The sequence below is a fragment of the Melozone crissalis genome, unplaced genomic scaffold (genome assembly GCF_028551555.1).
Source record: "Melozone crissalis strain CALT ecotype California unplaced genomic scaffold, PUWL_Pcris_2 ptg000081l_1, whole genome shotgun sequence".
Classification (NCBI taxonomy): Eukaryota; Metazoa; Chordata; class Aves; order Passeriformes; family Passerellidae; genus Melozone; species Melozone crissalis.
In genome coordinates, this window is record NW_026535858.1 from 8,517,712 (window position 1) to 8,531,273 (window position 13,562).

Genomic DNA, 13,562 nt, shown 5'->3' on the forward strand with positions numbered 1-13,562 from the left:
CTCGCCCCCCCGGCTTCCCACCACGGCCGCTCTCGGCGAGGAAACTCTGGCCTCCGCTTCCTCCTCCTCCGACTCGGACACCGGCGGAGCCTCCCCGCCTCCGCGGAAGAAAGCCCGGGCCTCCCCGGCGGCGGCGGAGGGAGCAGGAGAGCCCGGGGCTTCCGCGGGCAGAGCAGGCCTCACCTCGTCCCAGTCCCCCTCGGTGCCCGCCGGGCTCGCCCCCGCCGCCGCCCCGCTCAGAGGCAGCAGCAGCAGCAGCGGCGGCATCGCCAGCAGCACCATGCAGGCCAACGGGGCGGGAGGGGGCCAGCAGCAGCAGCAGCCGCCGCCGCAGGGCCCGGAGCTGGGCTGCCTGGCCGCCCAGAACGGCGAGGCCTCGGCGGGCACTGCCGCCGGTGACCAGCTGGCCCACGCCAACGGGCTGCTGCCCTCGGCCAACAGCGGCGGTCCCGGCGGCGGCAGCCCCGGCGGGCTCGGTGTCAACAACGGGGTGCCCGCCGCCGGGGGGCCCGGCCCGGCCGCCGCCGAACTGGGGGGCGGCGGCGGCGGCAGCGCCCTGAAGAAGAAGAAGCGACTCTCGCAGTCCGACGAGGACGTGATCCGGCTGATCGGGCAGCACCTCCACGGGCTGGGGCTCAAGTAAGTGGCCGCGGTGGGCGAGGGGCAGCGCGGCCGGGCCGGGGGACGGGCTTCTTCCTTCCTCCCTTGGTTTCCTGCGGCGCCCTGAGCGGAGGGTCCCCCCGGGGCCGGGGCAGCCCCGCCGCCCTCCGCTCCGTCCGCGGGGAGGGTCCGGAGCGGGGTCCCCGTGGAGGATGGGCAGCCCGGAGCGGGGAGGAGGGGAGAGGAAGGGATTCGAGGTGAGGGGGATTGGTGGCCAAAGCTGCCCCGTCGCAGCCCGGAGGTCTCCGGCGAGAGGAGAGCAGTGCGTGGCGGTGGGGCAGGCCCGCTCCCGGAAAAATGGAGCCGGAGCTGTGTTTGCCAAACCCGTGCCGGTGTCTAGCGAAGGGACAGGACAGGAGCTTCCCCTGCCAGGGATGGCAATATGGAAGTCGGGTTGCCCACCGATAAGGGTAGATCAATACAAATGTGTTAGTGGGGGAGAAGTTATCTGGTAAACATAATGGAGCCCGCAGCTGGGCGTGGGGGGGCGGCTTTTCGCAGATGAGCTCTAAGATTTGGCTTGTCAGCTCGGAGGAAGCGACACAAAGTAAACTGCCACTTAAGCAGGCCGATTGGCTTCGCTCTGGAAACCTTTGGCCCTCTAAATGGTGAAGGCCTCTGTAGATTTGTGCTGGACACGTGTTTTTGCTAATAATCTTACTTGTAAACAAGAAATGAGAATGTTGGCCCTTCCTTCAAATCAGAATAGACAAAATAATTTCCCAGTGGAATAGGGGAAGTCTTAAAGTGTTTAATCATAGTGCTTTGTGAGTAAAGCTAAAGCTAGCCAGGATGTCATCAGTTTGGAAGGAAGGTAGAGAAGTCCTGTGAAGTGCTTGTGTAGCCACAAAAGAAGTCTTCAAAACACTGCAGAATGGGTCAGCTATAAAGAACATATTCCATAAAATAAATTGCCTCTGACACAAGAGGCAAGTTTACAGCAGCAGACAACTCGTGACTATTCATAGATGACACCACAGTAAATAAGCTATTTTTAGTATAAAAGGGGGAGGGCTACAGGTCCCTGAGTTTGTTTATTTTGTTTTAAGGAGCCAGTCTTGTAAGAAGTGATGAAGAAGGAAAAATTAGTTTAGTGTGCCAGATGTTGTAGCTCTCCTTGTTGTTTTAGGGGGGAGGTAGGGAGGGGGCAGGGGATGGCAGCCAGTAGCACACAGCTTTCTAGAGTGTATCTTCCTTCATGAAGTTTATCTTCTGTGCAGGGCTGGCTGTTTGTGGTGGCTGGTAAGTCACATACTTTATGGTACTTCAGCAAAGCTTCCAAGCTCCTTGACAACTTGCTTTAGGTAGAGGTAGCTTTTGACATGTCTCAGGCAACTGAGATCACCTTCTTGAACAAGCATCTGAATCTGGTCATCGTTTTCTTGTTTAATTAAATTACTTTATGGTAAACTGTTATCATAGCAGGCGGTGTATTTGTGAGGGTGAAACTGGTCGGGTTTTTTTACACTGTATCTCTCCTGCAGCCAGACTGTTGATCTCCTCATGCAAGAGTCAGGATGTCGTTTAGAACATCCTTCAGCTACCAAATTCCGCAATCATGTCATGGAAGGAGAATGGGATAAGGTAACGTAGGGCTTATAGGACTGTATTAACCACTGTTGAAATTTATAGTATCTATGAGACAATTCAAAATTCATCCTCCTTATATAATTTTTTTTTCTCTTCTGCCGATTTCTGCAGGCTGAGAACGACCTGAATGAACTTAAGGCCTTAGTGCATTCTCCGCATGCAATTGTGGTAAGAGGCACACTTGAACTCTTTCAGAGCTGTGTAGTTGGACTAATTGTAGTGGTGTAATCTTTCACTATGGAGTTGGTTGTCCATAGTTCTTGTTTTCTCTTTTTTGTTTACTTTAAGCTGCTTGCATGCTATCTCAAACGTCATACTAATCTGAACTTTTTTTAATTCTGTTGTAGAATGTGAGATAGGCAGCCCAAAAGTATTGAGGCTAAGATTTGGTGTACTGAATGTTAAAACTCTATTAAATATACCTAACTGATAAAATATAAATCCTGTCACAGTCCTAAAATAGGTCAGTTTCTGTAGAAACTGCCTATGTTGAATACTAATTTCAACCTTGAAATACTTCTCACAATCTCTGTGTTTATAGGAGTTAGGATTTCTTGAGGGAAGTTTAGAAGTAAAATGCACTAATACTGATGTGGAGTTGGCATTGTAATAGCACATTACAAGAATATAGAGGCTGCTATAGACCATGAACAATACTGTTGCTTTTCCAGATGGCTTTTAAAGAGCAAATGCATTTGTATTGCTGTTTGGGATTTTATTTAGAGCTTTTTCTCTTTGGGTGGCTTTTTTTTTTTTTAAAAAGATAAACCTAGAAATAGAAGGTTGGTGGATCCTGTGACTTGACACTACAATATGTGTTGTTATTATTTCAGTTGCTCTGAGTAAAGTGTTTCTTGTTTTGAATTTTGGATCTCAAGATATAAATCATCACTTGGCCCTTCAAAGAGCTTGTTCTTTTGTTGTAAAACGTTTATTTTAGTGAGATGAAGTTACAACAGCTATGGTCACTTAGGAAGCAAACTGTATCAAGGCTTTTTGAAGTGTCTGTGACTGTAAACAATGAGGAATCAGCTGATGGCTGCTTAGTTCCACTTCTAGCTGATTCATTTGTTGTCAAGACAATTTCCTGTCTGGTGGGGGAGGGAGAGAAAGAGAGAACAGGAAATGAAGTAGGAAAAACAGATGTTTAACAAAACATCAGAGGGTACTTGACAGAAGTTTACATTTGGTTCTATTAGTTTGGTCAAAGCTTAGCACCTCTTAATTACACCGACCAGTAGTTCACTTTCTCTTTTGTCCAAGACCTGAAGGAGTTGAGAATTTTGCATGCAGCTTTCAAGAGTTTGTGTGGCCTGAAATATGGAACTGCTATATTGGAATGTGAATGGTCATTTGAAACAAATTTTCTCATGTTTTTGACTTCTGAAGTTACAAAGTTTGTCTGTAGTACTAAAATGTTTTGCACGTTAGTGAGTTGAGAGATTTAATTGAGTTTTCAACATTGTAGTCTTTGGAGACCTCAGTTTGAGAAAGAAGAATATTTTCCTTCTGTTGTTCTGAAGGGCTCCAAGAGCATTCTCTAATATTGATTTCTTAACTGGTTCCATAAAGCTTGGTGCAGTAAAAACACTTGCTTTAAACTGAACTTTACCTGAACCAATATGAACTGTTTTCTTTTTAAAGTTGATCTCCTTTATATTAGCTTGATATAATTTAAAACAGGTAACAGTTTTGAATATCTTACATGTGCAAGACAGCATTATTTGCAAGAATAAGTTGAGCTTGTGTTTATGGAGTCTCCTCCTCCCTCCCTGTCCAGCTTTTGTGCACATGGTTGAGGTTCTGGGTGGGTTTTGGTGCTGGGAAGGTAGAGAAAGGTCATGACAGGTAAGGAGGGATGCTTTGTGCTCTGTAGGTATTCCCCACTGCAGAAAAGTCAGAGCTAATGAGGGTGATAAATGTCTTGATCAGGAAAAGTCCAAACAAGGTGCTGCTGCAGGTAGCTCTTTAAAAATAGAAAACTGGATTTTGAATTTCCTGACTTGTGACTCACACTATGTGACTAGATGTTTTAAAAATGTGTGCGTATAAGAAGAATGGGTGCCTAAAAATTTAGATGACACAAGGGAGTATTTAACTAAGTAGGGTGTGTGTTCTGTGGTTTGTTTTTGGTTTGTGGTTTGGGTGGGTTTGTTGTTTTTTGGGGTTTTTTTCTTACAGTTAATATGACCTGGACAAAATAACCGGGATTGGTTTTGAAATGTCTGGTCAGTGAAGGGAGATCCATATGTGTTCAGAAAATCCTGTTTGTATTTAATTTCCTGATTTTTGCAAAGTGCTTTCAGTTCTATGGGTGACAACACGAAACATGAAGGGGCTGGTGTCAATTTTTCAAGCTTTGATGCAGTGTGTTGGTATGGGGGGAGGAGGGTGTGGCAGCACACAGGACAGTTTGCTGTTTCTATTTGTGTTAACACAGCTGAGGGCTGTACAGTATGTGATTAGTCATGTTTGCTTTTCCAGCATATCAGATACAGCTCTCTTAGAAAATCTGTAGGAAAACTTTATAATTGAATTAAGCATGATGTTTTTCCTTCAGCAACAGTTAGAAAACACCAACTTCAAGCCAGCCTGAGGTTTTGCTTACTTTGGGGCTACTCAAGCATGTGATGGCATCCGTCTTGGGTACTTAATTGCACCTAGGAAGAAACTTTGGGATTATTCCTCTACAGTCATCTAGAAAATACCTTCAGATTGTTCTCTTTACTTATTCCAGAGGTATACAGCCTGCAGCAGGCAACACAATCTAAAAAGTGAGTTAAATATTATCATTTGAGTCAAGTGCTCCACCTGCCTGCATGGTGTCCCTCTTGCTACCAGCATTAAGGGCAGTTCCCTACTGGAGTTAATTACTCCCTGTGTGGTAGGACTTGGTGTGGTTGAAGCCTCATTAAATTCTTTGCTGAATTGTGTATAGCACAATGTTTTCTGCTCTTTACATATCAGGGCATTTAAGTTTTGGATTGTTTTATAGTGCTTTCATCAGTGTTTTGTAAAAACTATCACAGTAAAAGACTAGAGAGTAAAGAAAACTCATGTCTTAGTTCTGCAGGCTGTCACATTTAAGTTTTGCATTGTTTTTAAGTGCTTTTTGTCAGTGTTTTACAAAACTATCACAGTAGAAGACTACAGGAAAAAGAAAACTGAGGTCTTAGTTCTGTAGGCTGTAAGTAGAGATGGCTACTGTGTTGAGTTTGTTTTGAAACATCTGCTGATAATTTCACCATGTATTTTAGTTACCTATTTAATTTCAAAGAGCAGTTGTTACAGCAATGTTTACTTACTTGGGACTCCTAGTACATTAGTAAAACTCTTGTGGAGCTTAAGATACACAGGTTGAAAATAACACCAAAATCTAGACATAAAATTAGTTTATTTGTTAAACTTCTGAAGATTCACTGCTGCTTACAGTTACTGATCAGAATGGCCCAATTTCTTGCCTGTGGCAGTATGTTTGTTCTGTTCCTTTCACAGCTTTGTTTGCTGAGGTTTTCACCTTTGGGTATGTAGTGATGGTGAGTTATGGTACCTGCCAGACTTCCTAGAATTTAGGATTCTGGAAGGAGCTTTCCTGCTAACAGGATAAGGAAGGAGTACAGTACTAAGCACTCATGTTAGTAATCCAAGGTTGTAGTTTGAAGAAAGAAAAATGCTAATAGTGCATACATTGAAACAAACAAACAAAATCCTGTAAATCTGTTAACTCTTAGTTCTGCCCCAGGGTTATCAGAGTTCAATTTACATTTAAATAATAGCTTGTGGAAACAACAAATAATGCAGTTTATCCTCATCCTTTCTGTAGAGGTGAGGGACAGGATGAGGGATAATAACTGAACAAAACCAGGCAGAACTGCAATGCTGACACTTGGATTGGACTTTTCCAGGGGTCCATCAGGGTGAGGAATCTTGGCTATAGCTAAGCAGTGGTGGTGTCTGAACTTTAAATTGTTCAGCAGTCATGAGTGTAATGATGCTGAATTTCCTTTGCAAACACTGAGATGATAACAAATCCCAGGCACTTGTGTTACTTTGGTATGGTTTTCATTATGGTCATTTTGATTTCCTTTCTTTGTAAGGCACCCAAAAAACAAATGGAGAAAGAATAAGCTACTTAATCAGCAGTTTGTGCTTTTGCTATATTTTAGAGTTCTCATTCCTCCTAGAAGAGGTTGTTTGGGCTCTAAAAGAGATGATGTACCAAAAATGGTCTTGGGTTTTGTAGAAGGTGGTGTTGGAAGAAATTAGAAGTACTATTAGGAGGGTGTAAAGGAGTTGAGAGAAATTTATTTGCCAGCAAAGTCAGTAATTGCACAGAAATAAAAAGTAGGAGACAGTGAGTGTCCCAATGTTAAAAAATAACCTGCAATGTAATATTACTGGAGTGTGACTTTTGCCTCAAGGAAATTCGTGCCATTGTTTGAGTATGCTGTAGGGCAAGTTTTGGAGCAGTTATCAAAATAGCTTAGTAATTCAATTTAATTTCCCCATCAAGACTTTAGTCCCTGCCCTCTGCTGTCGATAAGTTACTATTTCAAGTTGCTTATCTCTTATTCTAATTCTCCATTATGGGAACACTAGATTGCGGCATGAAATGTATAATACTTTGTTATTCTGGGGGCTTTTATATTCCTAATGTGCCTAAGTCACACATGGCACTGATGGCCTCTTTTTTTTAAGCCATACTTTCTAGCCTAGGACTGAAATTACACCTCTTTGGCAACAGCATTCTGAGTGGTATTCCTGTAATGCTTTCATGGAATTGCTCAGACTGATGTTGTAAAACCCACATTATAGGATTTTTCTGCTCTTTTTACTTTTTCCTCTAACAAAATGAAATTAATGTTCCAAGTCCTGAAAGTAAGGAGGGAGAAAAGGTGGGTTATCACATTTAATGGAAATATAAATTAAATATTATATGCAGCGGATGGAGAAGGAAGATAGGAAGGAATTACAGTTTTTGTTACAAATAAATATCAGCCTGTTTTTGATCTGGTGGTGATCATCAGTGTGAGGTGACCAAAAGCAGTGAAATACAGTGTGTGTCTGCCACCTGGGCATTTCATGTATCCTGGAGAGCTTGTGCACAGCTGGTGGAGGAAGTGAAGTTCTCATCCCTCCTGCTGCTGGTGTATAAGCAAACAGCATGGGGCCTGCTGGCCTGCTGCATGGAGCCAAGCACTGGGCTTGGAAATAATTGGGAAATCTTTCATTTGGTTTTTCACATGTCAGAACGCTGAAAAAAGTTGTCTCACCTGGAAGAACTGTACAGTAATGGTCTAATAATTCCAAATTCAAATAAACGAAAGAGCTGGATTGGGAGTGCAATGCAGGTTTGCCTGTCAGATACAGGACAGCAGAGCACTGCAGACAAGTTTGAACATAAATCATCTTTACTGTGTCATGTTTTATGCTTCACAAAGCTGTGTGGTAAGTTAATAGCACTGTATGTGGAAACTTCATTCTTTTGAAGAACTGAGTGTGTCTGGAAATGAAAATGCTTCATGTTTTAACTTTGAATTTAGCATCTAGTGAGCCTTAAACTTTCATGTGAGCTTTAATAGGACAAGAACATCTTAAACTTCCCAATTATCCCTCTACTTAAGGAGGCTGGCAGTGTGTTTGAAACTAAGTAAACATTGACCAAATATGAGCATGAAAATAGTGAGGTGCCTGAGGTCTGATGAAAGCAGAGGAAACTGGTGATTGAACTGGTGGTGTGTTCATTAGGAAAGCAAATGTAGTTTGTTGCACTTTATTTCCAGCCTATGTCTTACCAGTTTGTCTAAGCATGAACATTTTCCTCCTTTTCCTCTTCAACCTGGTGAGTTTTGTGGACTAAACCTGTAATTTCTGGTAGCAGTGAAGAATGTGTACAAACACAAAATACTTGATTTCATCCAGAAACAACCATACTATGTACTAAATTACTATTAAAAATCTTAATATAGTAACCTAATACCTAATTTTTTTTCACCCACTGATACTTGCTAGAAACACAGGCTTGATTTTTTTTTTTAAAGAAAACAACCAAAAACTGTGAAAGGAACACTATGAAATAACAGCACTTAATTCAGAATGTTGAAGTGACTCCTAAATATAGGAAACTGGTTTTTTCTGTAATCCTGAAAACAACACCCAAGGAAAACAAGTAAACATGGAACTACAGAAAAAACCCAAAACCTGAGGCAGTGTCAATTTGTTACTGTTATATGTTATGGAGCTATGCAAACAATTTATGTCAACACCTATGTAAACAGTGTGAGAACTTGATGAGTTGCCCTGTTGTGTTCTGTGCTGTCATGCAGTCTGAAATATGAGAATTGCTGATTTGGGGCCCTTTTCTTGATAGAATGTTTCACTGGAAAACCTGAGTAATGCAGGATTTGAAGGGTGATGACTAAAGAGAGAGCAGGTGAAAATGAGAGATCTGAGGAATGAGATAGGAACTACTTGGAGCCCCATCAGGCAGGGAAGAAATTCATGGATAGCTTAATTGCTGCAATGTTGTTGAAAAGCCAACAAAAGAAATTGAGTAATGAAACATTACTTAGAGCTGTCTTTCTGAAGGGCATAGTAGAATGGTTTCTACTGTTCTGTTTAGGCTCAAACGTTTTCTGAAACTTCAGTCAACCTTTTTCCCCTGACTGCTGCTTTCTGTCATGTCAGAGGATGAAGTTTTTGCTGCTGCAGCAGAAGTACCTGGAATACCTGGAGGATGGCAAGGTCCTGGAGGCACTTCAGGTTCTACGCTGTGAACTGACGCCTCTGAAATATAACACAGAACGCATTCATGTCCTCAGTGGGTAAGTGTTTGCACTTTGAGAGCTCTTGCAGAGATGGTTTTTAAGGAATTCTGTAGCTTTTGATAGCTGTTGTTGTGAAGGCTCAAGCTGTATTAAAGCTGCTATCCTGGTGGATAATAAGCTGTAGTGAGATGTGATAAAATGCTGAGTAAAGAATGCTGTTCAGTAGATGGTGTTTTGTTTCAGATGCTTGAAAACAACCTGATGATGATTTACTCTAGTACTACTAGAACCCAAATTATTACATATGTATGGTTTTCTGATCTTGAGAATTATTAGCCAGTTTCCTTAAAATTTAATTGAGTATAATCTGGTTTGTTCTTAGATGAAAATAAGACCATCCTAAAATTGCTTGTGCTTTGTTTTCTTTTTATATGGGCAGTTTGCAGACATTTGTTCAGAAGATGTGTGTTTGTGTGAAATAGTTCCCTGCCTTTTTCCCTGTTGGTCTCAAGCTCAACTTACCTGTTGCCAGTTAATTACAAATGTTATGATTTGTACTGTATCATGCTTAAAAGTGAAAAGAATGATTCCAAAAAGACTTGGTCTGTTGGTGTATGTGCCCTTTTGGAACAGGTACCTGATGTGTAGCCATGCAGAAGACTTGCGTGCAAAAGCAGAGTGGGAAGGGAAAGGAACAGCTTCCAGATCTAAACTTTTGGACAAACTCCAGAGTAAGATGTTCTAGTATTTAGAATTTCTTCTCATCTCTGTTAAATCCAGTGTAATTTACACATCCCAGGAAACTGACTGTGTGTGTTGGTTGGTTGGATATTTGTATTTCTTGGTTCATGGGGATACCTTTAGGTGCCTTTACCCTTTGGTCTTCTGTACTTTAGCTTTTGCTGTCTCTGATAAACTGTTTGTAATAAGAATTGTTACTTCTTAGCTCTGCTGCATGCAGTAGTGATATACTTGGTGATTAAATGTGTGGTTTAGGGAGGGGGGTGTGTGTGTTATAAATGCCTGCCACAGTGAGTGGTGGAAAGTAAGTGTGGCCTATCACCTGTAGTGATAGTGGTGCTGGTTGATAGTGGTCTCATACTTTGCTCTGAATTGTGGTTTCTCCTCTCTCTTGTGGCTGTTGTAGAACTCTGGACCAAAGTTATAAAACCCATGGTATTCTTTATTTTCATAGTGCTGATAGAAAATTCCCTAAAGGAACCTAGCTGATGGTGTTGTTATGCAATATTGTAGATTTGTAAAATACTGAGTTTTGAGTTAGTTTGTGTAAATGGTGCTTGTTGGCCAGGACAATGCACTCTAGAACAACAAACACCTTGCATACAGCTCTGCTTCCCAGAAGTTCATGCTTCTAATTCCAGGTGTATATCTGTACATTCAAACTCAACAAGCTGCGTGCTGTTATTTACTCAGATCTCTTCCAAAACCACTCCAATCAAAGTACGCTCTTACTTGTAACATGCATTTGAGAAGTCTTTTTTCCCTTCATTTGTTTATTTTTTCTCCCTAACTCCCCTGAAGCCTACCTGCCCCCATCAGTGATGCTTCCTCCGAGGCGTTTACAGAACCTGCTGCGCCAGGCTGTGGAACTGCAACGGGACCGGTGCCTCTATCACAACACCAAACTCGACAGCAACCTCGACTCTGTCTCGCTGCTAATAGATCACGTTTGTAGTAGGTGAGGAACCTTCCTGACTCCTGAGATGGGCAACCTTTCATTGATCTTTTAAAATTATCTGATGGTCAGAGATGTGAGGGCTGCTCTGAGCTGGTTTTACAGGATTTTACTGGGAAAAAGCAGTAAAATCCTGTTTTGCTAAATGAGCGGTGGAGGTGGGGAGTAAAGGAGGTGTGGAGGGGAGATTTTGGTAGCTGGATGTAGGGTAATGGGATCAGACTGAAGGTTAAAAATTTTAATCAGATTGGTGTAAAAAGAAGATGCTGCTATGCTAATCCATAGCCACTTGTTTCCAGTCTATTTGTTCATCAACACAGGATTGCTGTGTTTTTCCACTGGAGATTCAGTGGTGTGTTGCTTACCCAGACTGTCTCCAAGGGTACTGGAATGTAGAAAGCCCGCTGAGGCATGGTTCTATGAACTCAACTTTCAGCTGTAACTTTAAGAGTGGACACAGGTGCATTTAGGCACAAAGGTTAAGACAGAGGAGAAATGTACTGCAGATTTTTCTGAGTTACATAATATAAAACATGAATAATACAAAGAACTATTTTCTCAGCTTTGTAAGGTAGTAAGAATTGAGTGTCTCTTATACCTTTGTATTGGCTCTTTAGATTGTCTGGATAACTTTTTTTTGTGACAAAATGGAGGCTGCTTCTGAACTTTCAAAATGCAATACTCTTAATAGACATGAAACAGGAAGGTGTTTGTTTTTAACAAATGGCTGACTTGAGCAGTTTTTCCTCATCCAGCAAAACTTGGCTAAAGACCCAAAACTCAGTGTAGCTTTTATGGAAAACTGCTGTGCTGTGCATGGTGGATTAAGGCAATAAGGGCTGTATGGGATATCCTTATAAATTTGTCCATGTAACAGGCTAACACTTGGGCCTGCAGGGGAATTGTTTTCAGTTAAGGTTAGCTCCTCTGAGCAAGTTAATTAAGAACTGATAAACTTGCTTATAGAAATTTTCTGAACTCAGCTGCTTTGACTTGCCTTCTTGGGTTACTTGGAGTCAACTTTTAAAGATGCAGACTTCCACAGTACTTTGCTGTAGTCATCTTTATGTTTGCAAATTACTGTCTTTGGCACTTTATGTATTCAAGTAGTCTTTTAGCTTACAATTTTGCTGCATTGCATTGTTTCAGCAGTTGTAGATGTGTGTGCAGACATTTGAATGTTGCCCATTTTAAGAGCTATTGGAAATGATCATATGCTGGTATTGTGGCTTCCCTCCTTCAGAAGTGAGTCTTAAATCAGACTACCTAGAAAAGATTTAACCTTTACACAAGTCCATGAGTAGTATTGTGCAACAGATTTGATACTACTTATCAAATCCCAAGGAGCATTCCAGATCACTGTGAAGAGCTTGATTTACTGAAGCCAGGCTCCAGAGAGCCAGATAGAAAAGATATTATATGCAACAAACCTGAGTTTGGATTTCCCCCCACCTGAATCTATTTGCTGACATAGAAGTTTGGGTTTTTGTTTTGTTGGTTCCTTTTTTTTTTTTTTTTTGCTAAAGTAGTACTTCCTAAATTTGCATATTTGCTGTGTATATACATAGATACTCATGGCTGCTGTAATAACAGGAACCTCAACCAAAAAGGTACCCAAAAATCCACTTAAAAGCTTCCATTCTGTCCTCACCCTATTGTAGCTGCCTGTTGCAGGGGTCTGCTCTAGTTTGTGGTGTGCTGTATTGCTGCTGTTCTTGGGCATAGTGAGGTGAGTTAGGCAGTGGAAGCCAAATTTTGATGAAGGTGACAGAAGTAACAGTAGTCTAAAAGCTTAGACAGTTTGAGTCCTGTGCTACTTAATTGATGGAACACTGATAAGTTTCCCTTTTTATAGTTGGAACTAATCTCTTTTGGACTTATGGCAATATTTTGGTTAAGCATGCTTGAATTGCACTGACAGGCAAAATGATTTTTAATTCTAAAACTCACTTGATAAGAGTGGGAGATAAGAGTGAGGCTCTACTGGGAGTGAAGGTGAAGGATTTCAGAGATTTTGATAGCAGAGAATTGATGCTCTTGGGGAATGATGATTTTTGGTTTTGAGAACCTTCAGCCTAGTTGGGTGTGTTGGGGCTTTTTTGTTAATTTGCCTTTTTTGTTTTCTTTGTTGAGGAATAAATCTTTCATTGTATGTACAGGGAATAAAAAGATAGCTGTTTAGTGTTTTATTCTATAATTTTGAACTTGTGTAAATACAACAACAGTAAAGTTATTAGATACTTTATCTCAGTAAGTAAATGACATAATTCAGCTGTTTTGTGCTGAACAGAACACTTTGTAATGAAACACTTCAAAAAAGATGAAGAAAAACCTTTGAGCTTCAGTAATATCTAATTACCAAAACCAGAAGCTGTTAAAACAACTGGTTCTGGTTCCTTGTTTCAAGACTGCTGCTATTTCCTTCCACAGCCAGGTTATTTAATGTGGCTTTGCTATCTGTGAGTCAAACTTGCTGAGTTCTGTTTCACCAGTAAAGTGAGGATGACTTTTTGTGGGAGCACTCCGGTCCAACTGGGTTGTGAGCTGTAAAATTCAGCATTGGGATGTGTCTGCAGCAGCCCTAATAGCTGTGTCACCCCCTTTAGGAACTAAAAGTATCTTACAATGAAAATGGTGTGCTCCAGTATTGTCCTGCTTCCTTTTCATGTCTGCAAAACCTTGGCTGCTTGTCTTGAGCTTTAAGATGGAAGAGCTGTTGTTCCACAGAGTATTATTTTGAAATGAAATGTGCTGAAAAGACTTTCCTGGGACACAGCATGCCCCTTGTACTTTGTGTGAATTATGGATGCAGCCTCACCTCCTAGGGGAAGTTGCTGTTCAGAGCAAAA

General features: G+C 41.7%; 1 protein-coding gene across 1 annotated transcript in view; it reads left to right on the forward strand.

Moving 5' to 3' along the window:
* The window catches only part of WDR26 (WD repeat domain 26), a 27,486-nt gene continuing 13,924 nt past the window's right edge, over positions 1-13,562 (forward strand). Inside the window, exons 1-6 of the mRNA XM_054290589.1 lie at positions 1-639; positions 2,145-2,244; positions 2,362-2,418; positions 8,938-9,074; positions 9,651-9,748; positions 10,560-10,716. Coding sequence (XP_054146564.1) covers positions 281-639; positions 2,145-2,244; positions 2,362-2,418; positions 8,938-9,074; positions 9,651-9,748; positions 10,560-10,716 — 908 coding nt within the window. The 5' untranslated portion in view covers positions 1-280. The remainder of the gene's footprint in view (positions 640-2,144; positions 2,245-2,361; positions 2,419-8,937; positions 9,075-9,650; positions 9,749-10,559; positions 10,717-13,562) is intronic.